Source organism: Sciurus vulgaris (genome assembly GCF_902686455.1).
Source record: "Sciurus vulgaris genome assembly, chromosome: 14".
Classification (NCBI taxonomy): Eukaryota; Metazoa; Chordata; class Mammalia; order Rodentia; family Sciuridae; genus Sciurus; species Sciurus vulgaris.
Window position 1 is genome coordinate 62,292,993 of NC_136475.1, and position 20,407 is coordinate 62,313,399.

At 36.7% G+C, this 20,407-nt stretch overlaps 2 protein-coding genes across 9 annotated transcripts in view; one reads left to right on the plus strand and one right to left on the minus strand.

Moving 5' to 3' along the window:
- CAMKMT (calmodulin-lysine N-methyltransferase) overlaps positions 1–4,702 on the minus strand; it is a 395,177-nt gene extending 390,475 nt beyond the window's left edge. For all 4 annotated transcript variants that reach the window (XR_013758979.1, XM_079109780.1, XM_079109779.1 and 1 more), the window contains exon 1: positions 4,433–4,702. Coding sequence is in view for 3 of the 4 variants with exons in the window: in XM_079109780.1 (XP_078965906.1) it covers positions 4,433–4,570 (138 nt within the window). In the remaining variant the exon portion in view is untranslated. The remainder of the gene's footprint in view (positions 1–4,432) is intronic.
- A 320-nt stretch (positions 4,703–5,022) lies between these two features.
- PREPL (prolyl endopeptidase like) overlaps positions 5,023–20,407 on the plus strand; it is a 34,666-nt gene continuing 19,281 nt past the window's right edge. Inside the window, exons 1-4 of one of the 5 annotated variants that reach the window (XM_079109764.1) lie at positions 5,057–5,192; positions 6,713–6,964; positions 18,227–18,349; positions 19,692–19,758. In XM_079109764.1, the coding sequence (XP_078965890.1) occupies positions 6,746–6,964; positions 18,227–18,349; positions 19,692–19,758 (409 nt within the window). In that variant the 5' untranslated portion in view covers positions 5,057–5,192; positions 6,713–6,745. Of the gene's footprint in view, positions 5,193–6,712; positions 6,965–18,226; positions 18,350–19,691; positions 19,759–20,407 lie in introns of all 5 variants that reach the window. The other 4 variants (XM_079109763.1, XM_079109765.1, XM_079109767.1 and 1 more) reach the window with 4 other exon arrangements.

A 20,407-nucleotide genomic window follows, 5' to 3' on the forward strand; every position in this document is an offset into this window, starting at 1 on the left:
GAACTCTTCTTTTTCTATTTGTATTCCTTTAATTTCTTTCTTTTGCCTAATTGCTCTGGCTAGAGTTTCCAGAACTATGTTGAATAGGAACAGTGAAAGAGGGCATCCCTGTCTTGTTCCAGATTTTAGAGGGAAGGCTTTCAATTTTTCTCTGTTTAGAATAATGTTGGCCTTGGGGTTAATGTATATAGCTTTTATGATGTTGAGTTATGTTCCTACTATCCCTAGTTTTTCCAGTATTTTGAACATAAATGCATGCTGTATTTTGTCAAATGCTTTTTGTACATCTATTGAGATAGTCATGTGACTCTTGTCTTTAAGTCTATTGATGTTGTGAATTACCATTATTGATTTGTGTATGTTGAACCAACCTTGCATTCCAGGAATGAAACCCAGGATTATGTTGCACTATCTTTTTAATGTTTTTGTATGAAATTTACCAGCATTTTATTAAGAATTTTTGCATCTATCTCTAGGATGTATAAAGAACTCAAAAAACTTAACACCAAAAAATATAAATAACTCAATCAATAAATGAGCAAAGGAACTGAACAGGCACTTCACACAAATACAAATGGTCAACAAATATATGAAAAAATGTTCAACATCTCTAGCAATTAGAGAAATGCAAATTCAAACCACACTGAAAGTCAAGTGAGGTGGCATATGCCCATAATCCCAGCAGCTCATGAGGCTGAGACAAGAGGACTGAGAGTTCAAAACCAGCCTCAGCAAAAGGGAGGTACTAAGCAACCCAGTGAGACCCTGTTTCTAAATAAAATATGAAATAGGGTTGTGGATGTGGCTCAGTGATCATGTGCCCCTGAGCTCAATCCCCAGTACCCACACTCCACAAAAAAAAAAACCTACACTGCAATTCCATCTCACTCAAGTCAGAAGGGCAACAATCAAGAATATAAGTAATAATAAATGTTAGCAAGGATGTGGGGAAAAAAGTCATGTACTGCTAGTGGGACTGCAAATAGGTGCAACCACTATGGAAAGCAGTATGGAGATTCCTCAGAAAACTTGGAATTTGACCCAGCTATCCCACTCCTTCACATATACTCAAAGGACTTAAAATAAGCGTACTACAGTGACGCAGCCACATCAATGTTTATAGCAGCTCAATTCACAATAGCTAAGCTAGGGAACCAACCTAGGTGCCCTTGAAGAGATGAATGAAGAAATTGTGGTATATATACACAATGAAATATTACTTAGTCATAAAAAGAATGACTTTAATCCTCTTGCTGGTAAATGGATGAATCTGGAGACTATCATGCTAAGTGAAATAAGCCAAACCCTAAAAACCAAAGATTGAATAGTCTCTCTGATATGCAAATGCTAACACACAACAGAGAATGGGGTGGGGGAGAAGAGAAGTTCAGTGGATTAGACAAAGGGGAATGAAGGAAGGGAGGGAGGATTGGAATAGGAAAGACAGTAGAATGAATCTGACATAATTTCCTATTTTCATATATGAATACACCACCAGTGTACATCATGTACAACCACAGAATGGGATCCTAATTAGAATAAATTATAATCCATGTATATATGTCAAAATTCTCTACTGTCATGTATGTCTAAAAAGAACAAAGGAAAAAAAGAGAAAGAGAGTTGCATAACTTTAGCAATGTTTAGATTCCTCACAGTTCTCCAGTTCTGGGTATATCTGAGAAATGAATAGTCCATTCATTTTAAACATTTACTAAGAGCTTGCAAATGTTTAATATATGTGGTAGATTACATTATTTTAGAAAAATATTCACTTCCTCCTTGCAACCTCCCAGGGAAGAGTATATTTTCCTGTCCCCGACATTGGACTTGGTCAAGTATCTTACTTGGGCCAACAAGCAAACATGCAAGCAGAGGCTTAAAATATGCTTCGGTAGTTAGGATTGCTCTCTTATGCCTCTGCCATCAACACAAGAATATGCCAGCCAGCTGGTCCAAGGATTAAGGGCATTTGGACCAAGTATTCAGCATAAAGCCACCCAGTTGATCACAGCCTATGTTAGACAACTCCCAGGTTGCCCACAGATGTACAAACAAATGCTCACTGTTGTATGTCAATGTGATGTTTGTTTGTTGACATTATTTTGTTATTCGGCAATAGCTAACAAATACACTGCTCTAAGGATTCAGGGCTATGGGTCACTTAAAGACTGTACTGAATCTGATACTTTCCACAAGCTCTTAACAGTATCCATTAAAACCAACTAGCTAGGAGCTGTTAATGGAGATTAATAACATATCATCTATACCCAGGGAGAACTTCCATTCTAGTAGGAAAAATTCTATTAGATAATCCTGAAACAATAAAGGAATTCCCTAGCAGAGTGAGTGAGTGAGTGAATTAGAGAGTGGGATAGAGGGAGGTAGGGGATCTTTGTTGGGTGTTGCAGTAGAGGGGAGGTGTGGTGGACGAGCAGTCATTGACCATGTAGTAAAGATTAAAAGACTCTAAGTAGGCACATGTATACCATTAAATGTAAAAATGTGCAGAGTTCAAATGGCAGCCACAGTTGAAACTTGTCACTGTTCTGATTTAGACAGCAATTCAGAATGAACATAAGTGCTGGTCAACTAGGGTTTTACTATACTAAGAACTACTGAAGTCATGTTGCAAAGCAACAAAAGAAGACAGTGTCTACGTAAAAAACAAAAGAAAAATATGTATGTGTACAGAAAGAGCGAGAGGGAAAATGAAAATGAATCCCTTACCCAAAATGTTTTGAACTAAATGCTTAAGATTCTTTTGAATTTTTGGAATATTTGCATATATATGAGCTATCTTTGGGATGGAACCAAAATCTAAACACAAAACTCATTTACATTTCATATTAACCTTATAAATATAGACGAAAGATAATTCTATACAATATATTTAGTGTACCTGCATTTTGACTGCTACACATTCCACAAAGTCAGGTGTGGAACTTTCCACTGTGGCTCATGTCATTGCTAAAAAATGTTTCAAATTTTGGAGCATTTAGATTTTCAGATCAAAACTTTTTAGATTTTTAGAATGCTAAAATATATATATATACACAGATATATACATATTCTGTATATATTTTTTTTAAAAACTTAAGGCTTTTATTTACTACTTTGATAATTCTATTTTAAGAAACATTTCCTACAGGGAGGTGGCTCCAGTGACTAGGGAGGCTGAGGCAGAAGGAGCACAAGCTCCTGGCCAGGCTCAGCTAAGGCCACACTCAGCAATTTAGTGAGGCAAATTACCTCTCAAAATACACATGAAAAGGACTAGGGATATAACTCAGTGGTTAAGGGCCCCTGGGTTCAATACCAGGTGCAAAAAAAAAAAAAAAAAAAAAATTTACTTCATTTATAGACAGTTCCCATGACAATGATCTGTAAGGATATTCATTTTGTTGTCCTACAATACCATTTACAACATTACAACAAAACCAAAATGTTAATGCTCTGGAAAGACTGTCAAGAGGCTTAAAAAGAAAAAGAAATGATCTTAATGCTAACGAGTTATGTCATAACAATACTATAAGACCACTGCATGACTCCAAAAAAAAATCCAAGAACTACTAAAAACACCATTTCAAGTAAGAAGGGATAGCTGGAAAACTCTTCTCCAAATACAAGACTCAGAAGTGGAAAGCTTACTCGGGTAAAGTTTTCTGCAGGAAACCTCAGGAGTTTGGAAAGAGTGTCAGCGAGCACAAATCAGAATTCCCGTCAAAAGCTGCACAAGAGTGAAGTGGTAAAGAACAGCGGCAACTCTCAAGTACTAGAAGACACCGTCGTTTAACAAACCAAGCCACACACTCCAAGTACACCCCGGACACCAACAGTCCCGCTCATCATTTCACACTGCAAGGTAAACCTGTGCCTTTCACATCGCGGTGAAGGAGGGAGAAAGACAGCTAGCTCTTCCTGGTCTCTTTACACTCCGCTCGACGCAAGGAACCAAGGCAATGCGAGTGGTGTCACCGTCCCAACACAGGCGACCACGCTGCTCTCCGAGAGGCTTAAAGACAAGGGGCGCAGACTGGGAATCGGTGACGAGTTTCAAGCTGGGAGTTAGGAAGCAAAAAGAACCGTGGGGAAGGCGGCAAAGCAGAAGCAGGAGAGGAGCCGTGCGCGGTGGGGAGCTGCGGTCCCACGGATCAGACCGGCGAGCAGGGACAGCCCCCCACGCCGTCCGACAAATGTCTAACAGGGGGTCTCCTACTTCGAGTTTCCCGGGAGCTCAGCCACGCCAGACCCGCTACCCGCCCAACCCCATCAGATTCTTTTTTTGGTGGGACGCTTAGGTGAAGCAAGAGGACGCTTCTCAAGTGGCTCCCGGCAAACTGAGAGGTAACTCGGGGTGCCAGTCCCCTCGCCAGGTACCTCCGAGGGGAGTGGCAAGAGACAGAGGTGAGGAGAGCGGGCTTTTGCTTACCTGCCGCAGGAGCTTCCACCGGGCGGCTCCCAGGGGCGTCGAGGCTGCAGGCTCCGAAGTAGTGCGGCCAACAACCAGACTCCCACCAGGGGCTAGCTCAGTCTCGCTGGTCCCGGCGTCCACGACTAGCGATTCCATCCCACTGGAACAGTCTGTACGCGGAGGTGATGCCGCCACAGCTCTCCCCTGTCAGGACCTGCCAACTTCTTCCCTGTCAGGACCTGTGACGCCGAGGCTGTTGCCTACAGTCCTTGCGCGCGCGCGCCCTCCCCGAATTCCGCATTTCCGGTATTCATGTCTCCTTGGCAACCAGGGCAGCGATGTCACGTCATTGCACCATTTCGCTGGTGGCCATCTTGAGTGAGGGCAAACCAGAATGTGAGGTAGTTGTGGTTGAACTAGTGGGGTGCTGTTCTCATTGTTTTCTTCTATCCTGCTTCGTCTTAAGTGCAAAAGGTTAGCGCAGACCCAAAAGGATCATATTTTTCAAGACTAAAGAGGCCAGGAGGAGAAGAGACCATCCATAACCACAATAAAGATGGCGAAATGTGCGTAGTCCTCGTGCTGGATTGGGGTTACGTAGATCGGCGTGCTGCAAACCAGCTCAGGGCGGCTCTGGGTAGGTTGTAGTTCTGCGGGTTGCAGAACGCAGACTTCGGGTGGACGCGGCCGAGGTGACTCTTGCTTCTCCCTGAGAACTTCGGGTTATCCTCCTGTCTTCACTCGTTTCTGTCTAGAGCGGGACTGTCTTTCAATCTGCGTACGTATTGGGGGGGTGTGCTGGGGGTCTTTTCCGTAATCCCTTCCCGCCCCCCACCCAACCACCGCTCAGTTCCCTTGTCCCCCTTTTTTGACCCGTGTCTTTTCACTGCATGGTAACTGGTACCACTCCCTCTTGCACCGAGATTGTCACGTCCCAGGATGGAATGTTGCACGGGGAAAACGAATAGGTACCCCCCTGAGAACACCCATTTGTCTTCCCCACCCCTATCCCTAGCCTTGCATACTGTTGCTCCGTGCAAATGAAGGATGTGCTGGATTGAGGCTGTGAGGACAGATACAGTGATTTAGGGGCCTTTTTCTTTTTTGTTATCGTCGGCTGCTGCCTCCCTATCCCCACTTGACCGTTATTTTGCTGCGACATAGAAGGAGACTAAGGGGGGAGGGGGCGTCGTCGCTGGTGAGATCTGTGGTGAATCTGACGCAGTGTTCTACCCATGACAACAGGGACTTTTTGTAGGACAATTCCATGATTACGTGCAACATACCTAGATTACTCCTGTGCTAGTAAAATTAACTACCTTTCGTTGAGTGGTTATTACGTGCCAGACACTTAGGTCTTAACATTGATTGCGTCATTGTTCATAACCCCAGAAAGTGCCATTATTTTAGTTTTGCAGATGAAGATACTGAGGCCCAGAACTGGTTAAGTGCAGGGTCCAAAACCTGAACCCAGGTCTTTGACTTTTAACTGCTTAACTAGCTAGCAAGGCTAAAAAGAGCCTACCAGCAGAGACCAGTGAGGTCTCACGTTTTATCTGTGCATCTTTGCAGTGTTTTTATTTTTTGATTAAAAATCAAAATGCCCTTTCAAAGTTAAAGTCTTACAGTTTATGTCCAAAATGTGGAACCGAACCACATCGGGCTTTTTGCTATACAACTTTCTGTTGGAGTGAACTGAGGCAGTTGCTTAAACCTTCCAGAGCCACAGTTTGCTCACCTGTAAAATAAGCGTCATTACATCTACTTTATCAAGTTCATATATTACATTAGACAAAAGTATCTGGCACATAGCCAACACTCAACAAATATTAATCTCCCCTTCATTATTAAGTGTTGGGTTTTTCCTAGTGATCCCCAACGTATATACCAAAGATATATTCAGAATTATATGAGGTTCATTCCATTTTTGCTTGTTAAAGCCCTCAGAGTTCCTGAGATACTCCATTAAGACTGTGCTTATTTGCAAATGTTTATTTTATTCTGTTTTCTGTTTTTTTTTTAGTTTGCCTCTATGTGTACCAGAATTAGTGTTGCATAGCTAAAGACTAATAAAATGGACCTTTTTAAAATGAAACTTTTAAGTCACTTCTGTCAAGAAGTATGATCTGAATGAAACTAACTTACACAAGTTTTTAAAATTTATTTAACCAAAGTTATCTGCAGTCTGCAGATATTCATAACCAAAGGGGTACACTTTCCTGAAGGAGAGGGATAAGATCTGGTTATCTTAGATGCCTACGAATCCACTACTATACTAAATCATTCATGTCCTGGCAGCCCCAAAGGGAGCATAAACCAGGGACTGATATCATGCAGCAGAAGACCAAATTATTTCTCCAAGCTTTGAAGTATAGTATTCCTCACCTTGGGAAATGCATGCAGAAACAGCATTTGAATCACTGTAACTTCGCTGATCATTATTACGGTAGAATAAAATTGAAAAAATGTCACCTAATCAAGTGTCTGCAGAATAAACCCAAGATATCAAAGTTAGCAAGAAACATCCCAAGTCGGAGCTTCTCGTGTAAGGTATGGACTATTTAAGTTAACCTGAATGTGGGTCAATAAGATTTAACTTTAGTTTTAAAATAATGGATAGTGTATTGGAGCTACTAATTTTCTCAGTTATTCTATCTTTTTTTTTTTTTTTTTTCTTTTTTCCAGTGCTGGGGATCGAACCCAGGGCCTTGTGCACACAAGGCAAGCACTCTACCAACTGAAGTTATTCTATCTTGATTTTTAAAATTTTCAGTCTCAGTTATCTGTAAGTGTAAAAGAATATGTACATATCTCTATAGAGCTGTAACCAAAAAAATGTACATTTACAAAAAAATTATTCCGCTCAAGACTTCTTTAATGTGCCTGCCAATGTAGACCACATATCCCAGTTTGTTTAGAATAGTACCACTCTATACCTGTTGTCCCCTGTGATTATTAATAGTCCCCTTACCTCTCAGAGGTGTCCTGGCTAAAATCTTAAATGATATGATCATCCTACTTCTTTGAAATGAAGCTACCTATTAATGCTGCTGCCTCTTTGGCAAACATCCTTTACCTTTTACTTAATGTGCCTTAGTTTCCTTAAATTACATTTGGGGGTGGTATTCTTGCAGCATTTTGGCAATTTTATGATTAATCAATTTTGGGGTTTAATTGTTTTGCATAATGACTTTTAATTTGTTTTGGCTTTCTCTTTGCCAGTTTAGCCATTTTTAGGTGTACAAATCAGTGGCATTAATTATATTCATAATGTCGTGCAATTTTTACCACTACTTGCAAAACCCTGTCATCGCCCCCAAAAATGCACATATTAAGCAGTAATTGCCTATTCTTCTTTTCTGTTAGCCTTTAGTACCTCTAATCTACTTTCTGTTTTTATAAATTTGCCTTTTCTACATATATCATACAAGTAGAACAATATAATATGTATATGTACTTTTATGTTTGTTTTATTTTAGCCTAATGTTTTCAGGATTCATCCATATCAAAGCATTATCAGAACTTCATTCATGTTTGTAGGAAAATATTCTATGTATATACAAATTACATTTTGTCCATTCATCTGTTGATGAACACTTAAGCAGTTTAATTTTTTAACAAACTCTTTTTAATCTTATTTTCTCTAATTTTTCTAGTTTTTATTCAATTTTTGCAATTCCTTTAGCTCATGACTATTTTGTGGTTGTGTTTCTCTGACTTTTTTAACTTTTTTCAGTTGGGTCCCTATTCTCCCTGGACTTTTACTCTTTACATTTTAGCCTTTGAGATTGTTCTGCTTTTTAGCATTTTGTCTTAGTTTGGCACTTTGATTGTTTAACATACTTAAATTCTTTATGCCATTTATGTATTTATTTTTGCACAGTCTTGTCCTATTTCATAGTGATAAAGTTTTGAATTTTACCTACTGGACTCAATTTTGGACCTTTAGATTGCTTAATTTGCATTGCACATTTTGTCATTTTATACTTAGGTTATAAATAGTAAGCAGGAATTACTGTCAGGTTGGCAGCTGTGAGATTAGCTCACACCCTAAACAGGAGGTGGACTATTTTTTCTCTCCATTTGTCCCTGAAGCAACTTTTCAGTTCTCACAGATACCCATTACTTAGAAACTATAATCTGACTCAGTGACTTCAAGAGTGGCTCTTTTAGTACTTTTTTTTTTTTTTTAACCTTCTGTGTGGTCCTGCTTTCACACATGATATATCAACTCTTTCCTGTGTAATAAATATGGGAGTAATTTAAAAGCTGTTGTCTTTATCCTCTGTGATCACTAAGACCTGGGGAAGCTTTATAGAGATAGCCCCTCAGCTGTAAAGAAACTTAGAATGCACATTTCCTCCTTCTTTCTGCAAGCATCCACAAGTTCCAGCTTTGACTACTATAACAGGATATAGTAAAGTACAAAAAAAAAAAAAAAGTGCTTTTTTGGCAAATTTAAATGCATCTGTTTAAAGTAAGCACCTATTACTTATAAGTTAGCTAAAGAATAAGAGAAGGCACCATGGCAGTACTGGAAGGTAAAAGATGTATCTATGTCTGAACTACTCAGAACTCTTAATTTTCCTTACTGGGAAAAAAAAAAAAAAAAAAATGAAGAGTTTCATCTTAGTGTCCTCTTAACGTCCAAGTACTAAAATTTCAAAATTCTATACCTCTACCTTGTTACCTAAGCAACAGATTATCACCTATAAGTTTGGGATTTTTCAGTACCAACTTCTGCAGTCATGTTGTATATCAGAAATCCTTTTTAGAAATGCAGATAGACTGGATCAGAATATCCATGGTTGAGGCTTAAGGATCTGTTTTTTAAAGCTGTTCAAATAATTCTGAAACTTCTAGCCTGCTACTGTCCATATATATATGTTTAGATGCTTGCTAATCAGATGTTGTTGATCTAACTCTAATTGAGGTCTTGAAATTGTGAGGTTCTTTTTTTGCAAGTACTTTAGCTTTCCATTTTGAATTAACCAGGTGGCAATATGAACTTATTCCATTACACTCACATACATGCCAGCTAGTGATACTCAAAAGACTAGCCTCAAACCAGACACCACATTTATCTTCCATATCATACTGCACTGCTCTGCCTACAAAAGTAATTTTTAAGATCTTTTGTCAAAAATTGAATAAGTAAAAACACTACTAAGTCCTTTGGTTAAACATGAGTCATTTGCCTTTATTTACTGATTATATAGACTAACAGAGTACTGCAAGTCACCAAAATAGATGCATTGACAGACATCTTTCTCACTAGTACTGTGATGTGTGGTTTACAAGAATCATTGGTTTGTGTGTTTGTGTGTGTGTGTGTTGTTTTTTTTTTGTTTGTTTTTGTTTTTTTGGTACCGAGGATTGAATTCAGGGACACTCAACTACTAAGCCAAGTCCCCAGCCCTATTTTGCATTTTATTTAGAGACAGGGTCTGAGTTGCTCAGCACCTGGTTAATTTGCAGAGGCTGGCTTTGAACTCTAAATCCTCCTGCATCAGCCTCCCAAGCCACTGGAATTATAGGTATGTACCACCACCATGCCCAGCAGAATCACTGGATTTAACTAGTAGGTTTACCATCAGAAATGAAGAAGAAAGATGAATTTTAAAGAAAACTCAAACCAGAAAGAAAAGAAAAAAATATGGTCTCACTATATAGATATATATTTTTTTTTTTTTTGGTAAGAATTCATAGAGTGGGACTGCCTTTAGGTATGAGTAATTCACTTATTGGTTATTTCTCCATATTCTGTTTTCTCTTTAACCTGCTCAAGTTTGATTCAACTGCTTCATTAAATTTCTTTCAGGGTCACCAAAAATGTTATACATTTCAACCCAGTGGATATTCGTTTTCCTACTGTTTTATAGGCCTTCTCAGCAAATTTAACACACTTAACCTTTACCTTCTCTTTGACTTCCTGACTTCCCATTTTTCTGGTTTTCCTCTTCCAAGCGTGGGTCTCCTTTTCTAACTTTTCTTCCATGTGACTTCTGAATTCGAGGATTTCTTAGGACTTGGTTCTGACCCTTTTTTCTCCTTAATTTCTTCCTAAGTAATCTTATCCATTCCCATGGATTTAAGTACCATAGCAATTATTACCTTCATGCCAGACTCCCCTCTGAACCACATGGTATTTTGCTTCCCATTTAACAAGTCTCAAGTTAGACATTTCCCCAATTTCCCAGACAAATTATCCACAGTTGAACTTTAGCTCTCCCAGGCCTAATTCAACTCTTCTTTATATCATTGCTATGTACCCAGTTGTTCAAGCCACAACACTGAAAAACATTTTTTTATTCTTCCCATTCCTTTACCCTTTCATCATGTCCATTAATGGTGTATCACATAATATTTCGTGGGTTTTGCCATATATTGATATCACCTAGTTTGTATTTTTACTTATTTTAATCAGCTCAGCCTATCCCAAGTAATAATATTCATTAAATCACTGATTTGATATTCTAGGTAAAGTCTTTCTAATAAACCCCAAATCATTATACCATTATGTACAACATGCTTTCAGAAACACTTCAGTAACGTCCAGAATATATGTTGTGTGTGTGTAGTATATATTATATTAGTTTGTGTTTCTCCATATTTGCCACCATCACTGTAGTTATCTTTCACATGGACCACTGGTAGACTCCTAACCAGACTCCTTACTGGCCCTCTTTTTCTCTTCCAATGCATTTTCCTTTGAATTAGAAGCATGACCTTAAAGTATAAATTAATGTCAATTCCCAGCTTAAAACCTTTCTAAAACTTCAATATCATGAACATAAAATTCAGTTTCATTATTAACACTGTGCTTAATCTAGTCCCTCTTTCATTTCACGCCACTCCCCCACTCCCATTTACTTTGGTTAAGCCACAGAGGTTATCTCCAAATGAAAGAACACCACTTTTTCTCAGCAATCTCAGGATGTTTACAGGATTCCCTAATGCCATTCACCACTATATTAGTAGTTCCTTCTTCTGTTTTACATATTGATTAAATGTTACTTTCTTAGAATTTACTTTTGGCCATGGTAACATGGTCAAAAATGCACTTTCTTAGGAGGTAATATTCAAGATCTAAGGTAGGAGAAGGAACTAGCAAAGGGAGCAGCATGTGTAAAAGCTCAGAATTAAGTTCTACAAGCAGTGTAATCAACATGGTCAAAGATGAGCCAAAAGAGGTAAAGAGGGCCAAGTCATGTGTAAGTGGTTTTGTAAATCTTGTGAGAAATTCAAGCTGCATCCTAAAAACATTAGAATATCATTGAAGAATGTAGGTGCAGTCAGATTTGCATTTTAATAAGTATCACTGAGAGATTTGCAAAAAATAGAAGTATGAAACCTTGTAATTCAGATAAATGAAGATGAGAGCCTAAATTAAGTCATGAGAATAAAGTATATTTGAAGGAAAATTGGAATCAGTTGAACTTCATTGTTAGGATATCTTAATTAAGAGTAGAGTGGTAATCTCTTTGGATTCTAAAATCCAAAAGTCTTAGAAAAAACAAAGTTTTTAAATTGAGAGCAAGGGAGCAGAACTAGACACAAATCTATGATGATCTTCATTTAGCTCACTTAATAGATGTTTTGCTCTAAAATCATATTGTCCTTGATCACAGGATGGTATCAATAAATTGGGATAGGTACCATGTTAAGATTCCAAAATGATAAAATTCTAAAACTTATTGGCATTTGCCAGTAAATGGATGGAACTGGAGAATATCATGCAGTGTTGTGGTTTTTTGGTCCCAAAAAACCAAAGACCAAATGTTCTCTCTGATAATGTGTATGCTAATCCACAACAAGGGAGGGTGGGGAGGGGAAGAGTAGAAGTCCATTGAACTAGACAAAGGGGAAGGAAGGTAAGGGAGATGGGAGGGGAATAGAAGGGACAGTAGAATTAATCAGACTTAACTTTCCTTACCTTGTATTTGAATACACGACCAGGGTAACTCTGCATCATGTATAACCACAAGAATAGGATCCTAATTAGAATAAGTCATACTCCATGTGTGTACAATATGCCAAAATACATTCTACTGTCATGTATATCTAAAAATAACAAATAATAAAATTTTTAAAAATAAAATATTTGGATCATCTTTCTGTCTCATGGACTTATTTCTCAGTCACAATAGACTTACTGTTATTAACTCTTAAGGGTGAGAAAGGGCAAGGAATAAATACAACTCACTACTAAAGTGAGCTTTCAGTAGCAGTTGGATATTGTTCTGGAATTTGGCAAGAGTTGTTATGTATAGGTAGTAGTCAAAATCATGGTAACCATAAGAATATATTTACCTCTATGCCATTACTTATTTTATCATTTTGAATTTTTTCTGTCTGACCATTAGATTGAGAAATTCTTAAAAGACAAGTATTTTACAATATACAACTTGCCCAGCAATAATGTAATGACTACCAGAGTAGATAAGTAATTAAATGCTTATGGAATGAGCCGGACACAGTGGTACACACCTCTAATCCCAGCGGCTTAGGAGACTGAGACAGGAGGATCATGAGTTCAAAGCCAGTCTCAGCAACTTAGCAAGTCATTGAGACTTTGTCTCTAATAAGATGTTTTTTTAAAAGGGCTGGGGATGTGGCTCAGTGGTTAAGCACCCCTGGGTTCAATCCCCAGTACCAAAAAAAAAAAAAAAAATTATGGAATGAATTAATAATTAAATGATTTTTTTTCTTTCCATGTAACCATAATTATTGTTGCTAGAAAAAAATCATCTAACCCAAGCTCTTTTTTTATGGGTATGATCCATTTTGAGCTTATTTTTGTGTATGGTGTGAGGGGTAGGTGTCCAGCTTTATTCCTTTGCTCGCAGATATCCAGTTATCTTAGAACAACTGTTGAAAAGACATTTTTTCCCGTTGAACTCTGTCGGGATCCATATCAAAAATCAGGTGACCTGGGCTGGGGATGTAACTCATTGATTGAGCGCTTGCCTAGCATGCTTCAGGTTGTGGGATCAATCCTTACTCCCACCAAAAAAAAGCAGGTGACCTATGGGTATATTTTTGGACCCTCAGTTCTGTCCCACTGATTTATGTCCTTCTTTATGCTAGTACCATACTCTCTTAATTAGTGTTAAGTTTTGAAATCAGGAAGTTTGGCGTTTGGGGGGATTTTTTTTCCCCAAATTTTTAAAAAACCCGAAAGTCACAGAGTCTGAAATTAAGTAAGAAAATTAGTAGTCTCACTAGATTCAAAGTATTCCTTTTTAATACCTTTTATTATAAATCATTGCAAATATGTACAGTATCATAGAAAATATAACAATCCTGCCATGGATCTACTACTCAATGTGATTTTTTTCTTAACTATAAAAATTGTAATTTGAAGACTACTGTCTATTTTTATTACATATTCTTTTACCTCCCCAGTGGTGAACAGTGTTCTTAACCTCTCCTTGCATGTTTCCATTATAAATAAGCATGTATTTGTATCTATAGATAATACTGTTTTACATGTTTTGAAATTTTATGTGGATAAAATATGTACAATTATATAATTTACTCCTTTGCTCAACGTTATGATTTTGAAATTACTTACTACAACTGTTGTATAGTATGTGATTGTATTGTATACTATAATTTTGTGTGTTGGGGTGTTGGGGAGACAAAAATGTAGGTTTTTCCAATTTCCAAACGTAGCAGAAACCTGCAAATCACAGTCTTATGGGTGTCTCCTATGCATATGTGTTAAGTCTTTCTCTAGAAAATATACTTGGAGTTGGAATTCCTGATTATGTACATATTCTAACATTTTTGGTCAGACTGATTTCCAAATTAATAGTACCAATATACATCCAAATAAAATATGTGAGAATTCTAACTCTGCGTTCTAGATAATTTTTTTTTTTTTTTTTGCAATGCTGGGGATTGAACCCAGGACCTTGTGCTTGCAAGGCAAGCACTCTACCAACTGAGCTATATCCCTAGCCCATAAATTTTTGATATTATGAGAACTTTCCTTTTTGCCCTTCTTACAGATAACATATATCAATGTGGTTTAATTCTCATTGCCCTGATTAATAATGAGTTTTAACATTTTTCTTCTTAATCTTATTGACGTTATTGGTTTTATGTTCTTGAGTTGCTTATTCATACCTTTGACCATTTTTTTCTATTGTTTTTCTTATGATTCGTAAATGTTTTTTATATGTTCTTTGTCTTTTGTGTGTGCTGTAAATATCTTTTCTATATCTCTTCTGTCTTTCCACTTTATATTTTTCTGTCAAATGAGGTTTGAATTTTATGTTTTGTGCTGTGTTTCATTCAGCTCTGCAAATATTTGTTGAACATCTAACACACACTATTCTGGACCATGAGAATATAGTGGTGCACAAAATAAATAAAAACCCTGCCTTCATGGAGCCTGCGTGGGATGGGGTACAAGGAGATAGTAAAGAAACATATGAGTGAAATACAAAGTATATCAGAGGTGATAGGTTCAGTGGAAGATAAGGGAATAAATAGGCAGTGAGGGGATAGGGAGGGTTGGTTTTTATTAGAACAGGGAAGGCCTGGTTGAGAAAGTGGCTTTCAGCAATAGCTGAAGGAGGTGTTTGGCCAAAGGGTATAGCAAGTCCTTAGACACTGAAGTGGGGCAAGCCTGGTCTGTGCAGGAAACATCAAGGAGGCCTTTGTGGTTCATTTGGAGTCAAGTAGACACAACTGATACATAGTACAGCTTGAGCATCCCTATCCTGGAAATTTGTAATACTCCAAAATCTTTTGGAGCATTTAAGATTTTAGATTAGGGATTCTTAGCTGGTAAAATTGGAAAATATTTCAAAATCTGAAAAACTTTAAAATCCAAAACACTTCTGATCACCAGCATTTTAGATAAGGGATACTCAGCCTATAGTAGCCAACGTCAGCAAAGTAGTGAGGCAAGATCAGTTAGGACCTTGTAAACCATTGTAAGGATTCTTGTTTTTCTTCCTAGTAAAATGGGAAAGCATTGGAAGGTTTTGAGTAGAGGAATGACATAATCTCAATTCAGACTCATTGGAGCTCCCTTATTAAAAATAGCCTGGGAGGCATGGGCAGAAGCAGAGTTAACTTTTGCAGTGATCCAAGGAAGAGATGATAGTACCAGGATAGTGCCAGTGCAAGTTAGTAGAAGTAGTCAAATCTAGACAGAACTTGAAAGTAGAATTGACAGGATTTAGTAGATCTCTTAATTGTGGCAAGAGAGGAGAAGGCAGACTAAGACTTTAAGCATGAGCAGTTGGAAGGACATTTATCATTTGTAGAAAGAAGAAAGATTGCCTAGACAACAGGTTTTGTTTTGTTTTGTTTGGTAGGGAGAGGATATATAAGGATTCCTAAGTTCAGTTTTCAACATTTTTTGATATAACTGGTAGATATCCAAGTAGAAATGTTGAATAGTCAGTTGGATATACAAGTTCAGCTTGTTCCAGGGATGAGCTCAGACTACAGCTATAAATGTGGGAGTCCTCAGCATATAAATAGCATTTAAGGTCATGAGTGAATGAGATCATCAAAGGAATTAGCGTAGAGAAGTGGTCCAGGAACTGAGCCCTAAGCATGCCAATAATAAGGCAGGTGGTTGAGTTGGAACCAGCTAAGGATCCGTGAAGTAAGAGGAAAACAAGAATAAGGTGTCCTGGAAGCCAAGTAAAGGAGTATTTTAGAAAGAGGAAGTGGTCAATGGTCTTGAGACTGATAGGTCAAGTAATATGCATATGATGTGAGTACTGAAAATTAACTTTTGCCCTCTGCAATATAGCCATTCAGTGACATTGACAAGAGCAGTCAGTAGAGTGAGAAGGGCAAGTGTAGAGAGGGATTGGAGGCAGTGAACATAGAGAACAACAAGTACTCTTCTTTATTCAACAATTGGTCTTAAACAGGAATGTAAAGTAAATTTTAAGAGGACAAGTATAGAGCCAAACTCTGTTGCCATTAGCTCTGTTTGGGCCATGGTTCTCAGTAAGAATGGGTCTTTAAAAGTGACAAAACGTAGTTCCGTGACCCAGAATTTGCTAGAAGATGCAGGATAAAAGAGGGAATTACATTTTATAGCTAACCTGCCTCTCACAAGAACTCATGGGAATTACAGAATAGAAAAGCCTATATCTGAAATTGAAATGGTAACTCCTATTGCTAGTTTCAGGACAGGTTTCTAATAATCTTCTGATCAATAATTTAATGTTTCTGTGAGTGACATTAGGGTACTATTGATATATTTTGCCTTGCTACTTCAAAGATCAGCAATAGATGTTGTAGAAATACTAAAAAATAAATGAAAAATATGCCTTCTAGGATTTATACTTCAGATAATTGCTCAGAAAATTAATGGTATGATTGGAATTAGAGGATAAATGATTGAGACTACCATAACAGCCATTGTTGAAAATCTGAATCTAATCCACATCAATAAAGCATTCCAAAAAATATAAAAGGAAATACTTCATGAAAATGATTGTTTTCCATTTAATCTGCTTTGGTGACTTTTCTGTTTTATTCTTATATCTAATTTTAAATTATAAATTTGTGTAATATAAATTATATTTATAGCTTACATTCTCTATGGTGTCTGTAAAGTACCATGGATATACTTGTTCAGTAAATATGTACCAGCTGTTGGAGGTCCTTACCAAAGGCTAGTGCTGCCTCTGGCACAAATCACTATACACTTGTCATCTTTGGCAAAGAGTTGAAATAAAAAATTTTGGCTAAAATTCTTTTGCTTAAACAAAATAAAAACTGGGGGCTTGTTGAATTATAGAACACTTTTTTAATTTGATAATTTAAATTTTGCCTTATCCAGATTTTAAAGACTTATGATATTTATTTGCTCACTGAGATCAACTTAAGCTCTTAGTTTATTAGGTACTCCCAATAAGACACAGGGAGTGCTTTTTTTGTTTTCTTTTATAGCTAATCATATTCATTAACTTTTCTGTTTTTATTTTTGTTCTTGTCTTGTTTTTGTTTTTTCCAGTACTGGGAATTTAACCCAGGGTGCTCTACCACTGAGTTATATCCTCAGCCCTTTCTGTTTTTCATTTTGAGACAGCATCTAGCTAAGTTGCCCAGGTTGACCTTGAACTTGAAATCTCCTGTCTCAGTATCCTTAGTCAAAGTAGCTGATATTATAGGTGTGCACCACCGTGCCCAGCAGCTTTCCACTAATTTTACCATAAGTTTTTCAGTGCCAGGGAACTAACTCAGGGCTTCATGCATACTAAGCAAATGCTCTACCACTAAGCTGTATCCCCAACCCAGATTAATGTTTTTATCATAATTGCAGCTGTGCATAGTCAACATCCATTAGTAAAGAATGTCTTCCTTTCCTTTTGATACGTCCCTCCATTTAAGAATTATTTCAGTGCTTAAAAGAAATCAGTAGACTTTTTTCCTCATTTCTATTAACACATGTAAAAATTGATGAAATTTCCTTTCCTCCTTAATTGTGACTTTTCTATAGTATTTCTGAACACTCTCCAGAACTTTAGTTCTGTATCTCAAGAACTTATCCATTTAAAATAACAGCATAACCAGTAAATATCTATCTTTTTTTTTTACATTTTTTAAATGAAAAAGAGATCTCTTTATTAACGAGCTTAAGAAAGAACGTTTAAGATCTGTGAAACATGTTATTTCTTAAGTATAGACCAATGAAACACATTATTTCATAAGTATGGACCTAAAATTGTGATACTTGCATGAAAAGGAAACAATATTCTCTTAAAAGCAAGGGTTTTTCTCCCTGATTTGAAATATTTTAATCATACCAATAAAACTTTTTTCTAGGATCTTCTGCCTGTTAAGCAAGAAAACAAAAAATCCCTTTCTGAAAACATGGATGCATTTGAAAAAGTGAGAACAAAATTAGAAACACAACCACAAGAAGAATATGAAATCATCAATGCAGAGGTAGGATATATCATGTTTTTTAAGAAAACTCTGATATAACCAGTTAGGTTGTAAACAAAATACCTTGTGATTTAGACATAATCTTATGTCAAAATTATACCACTCTGGGCCTTCAGAATATGCTGAAAAATTTAAAGAGCAAAAAATAATGAGGGCTGGGGAGGAGGGGAGGGGAAAGAAAGATAATAGAATGAGACAGACATACATTATTACCCTATGTACATGTATGATTATGCAAACAGTGCAACTCTACTTTTTGTACAACTAGAGAAACAAAAGTTGTACCACATTTGTGTATAATGAATCAAAAAAAAAAAAAAAGGTAGAGTATGGTCCTTAAAATGAATTTAAATATCAAAACTAATTTAAAGTTTGAAATGTAATATATTCTGCTTTTGTGAAACAACCAATTCTGATTTAAAATTTTTTGAAAAGATTGAAAGGAAAGTTCAAATGATACTAATTCCTATTTATTATTCAAAAAGTATTTGCTTGCTCTACTTCTTTTTTTTTTTAACAAAAGTAAATTCACTTTAGTATAATACCATGAAAGCTAATGGCTTTATGGTTAGCAGTCTCAAATATGCAAATGATAGAATGAACAAAGAAGTTGAAATTTTTTCAGTTCCTTTTAAGACAGCCACAGATTATAAATGAAAGTGACATATGTTGTAAAATAAAAATAGCAGTAGAAATTTCAGATTCAGATTATGCTAGTAACTAGCAGACAATGTGTCTTAAGCCATCTAAAATCATATCAATAAATTGCACTTACTACATAGGAATACTATTTATATGTTAGTAGTATTTATTTTCTCAGTCTCAGACTATATGTATCATCCCACAGAAGGCATGATACTTTATAAAATCAGGTCAAGACTGCACAATTGGTGATGACCGCATATTTTAAAGGGAAAAATCTCAGAAAGTTATCAACTGGGTTTTCAAGCAAGTCTAAGACAGTTTTCTCATCTGCATCATTTTGGCTTATTTTAAAGAAGCTATTTGATTTTCATTAATTGGATCCCACTATGCAGATATCAGATATTCCCAAAGCATAGCTAAAATTATTTATACAGTCATGAGAATTAACAGATTTTGTTATGTGCCTTGTATTTCCTCTTATATTTATGGATTAGAAACCCCTTCAGTGATTCTGAACATATATAAAAACCATATCTTACCAAGTATATTGTAAAAAGTGGTCCATTTTCTATTTCATATCTGTTCATTCATGTACTTTAACAGATCTGCTTTTGTTAGCTTCATTCTGGACAGAAAGAACATTAAAAAGTTAATCAAATTATTATTAAGTATACCATTTTTTTCTTTTCATTGTCAGGTGAAACATGGTGGTTTTGTATATTATCAGGAAGGCTGCTGCTTGGTTCGTTCCAAAGATGAAGAAGGTACAGCACATTTTTTTCCGTTTAATGTGCTCTGATTTTTCAGATTTTATATTTTTATAGGAGGTTTAATTTCTCAAAGGCATAGAAAAGAATTTTTAAAGATTATTTCTGAATTTTTTTAAAATAACTAGTTTCTAATATTTGGATTTTCTTAGGATTTTGTTAACAGCTATGCTCAGAAGCTTTGGCAGAGCTGGGCCTGGTGGCGCACCTCTATAATCCCAGCAGTTCAGGAAGCTGATGCAGGATTGCGAGTTCAAAGCCAGTCTCAGCAAAAGTGAGGCACTAAGCAACTCAGTGAGACCCTGTCTCTAAATAAAATACAAATTAAGACTGGGCATGTGTCTCAGTGGTGAGACTGCCCTTGAGTTCAATCCCCAGTACCAAAAACAAAGCTTTGGCAGAGTGAATGGAGATGGGTTTCAGCATTTTTTGAGTGTATACCATACTCAGGTTCTATACTAGGCATTTAAGTCATTTGTATTTTCTTACTCTCCAATTTCTATATGGTTTCTAAACAACATCAGATATCTCATAGGTTGATACATAGAATAATAGTCAATAGCATAGGATATTATAAAATAACCAATTCTAATTTATGTATCCGTCAGACTGCCATCATTGTTGAAGGAAACAAATGTGACCTCTT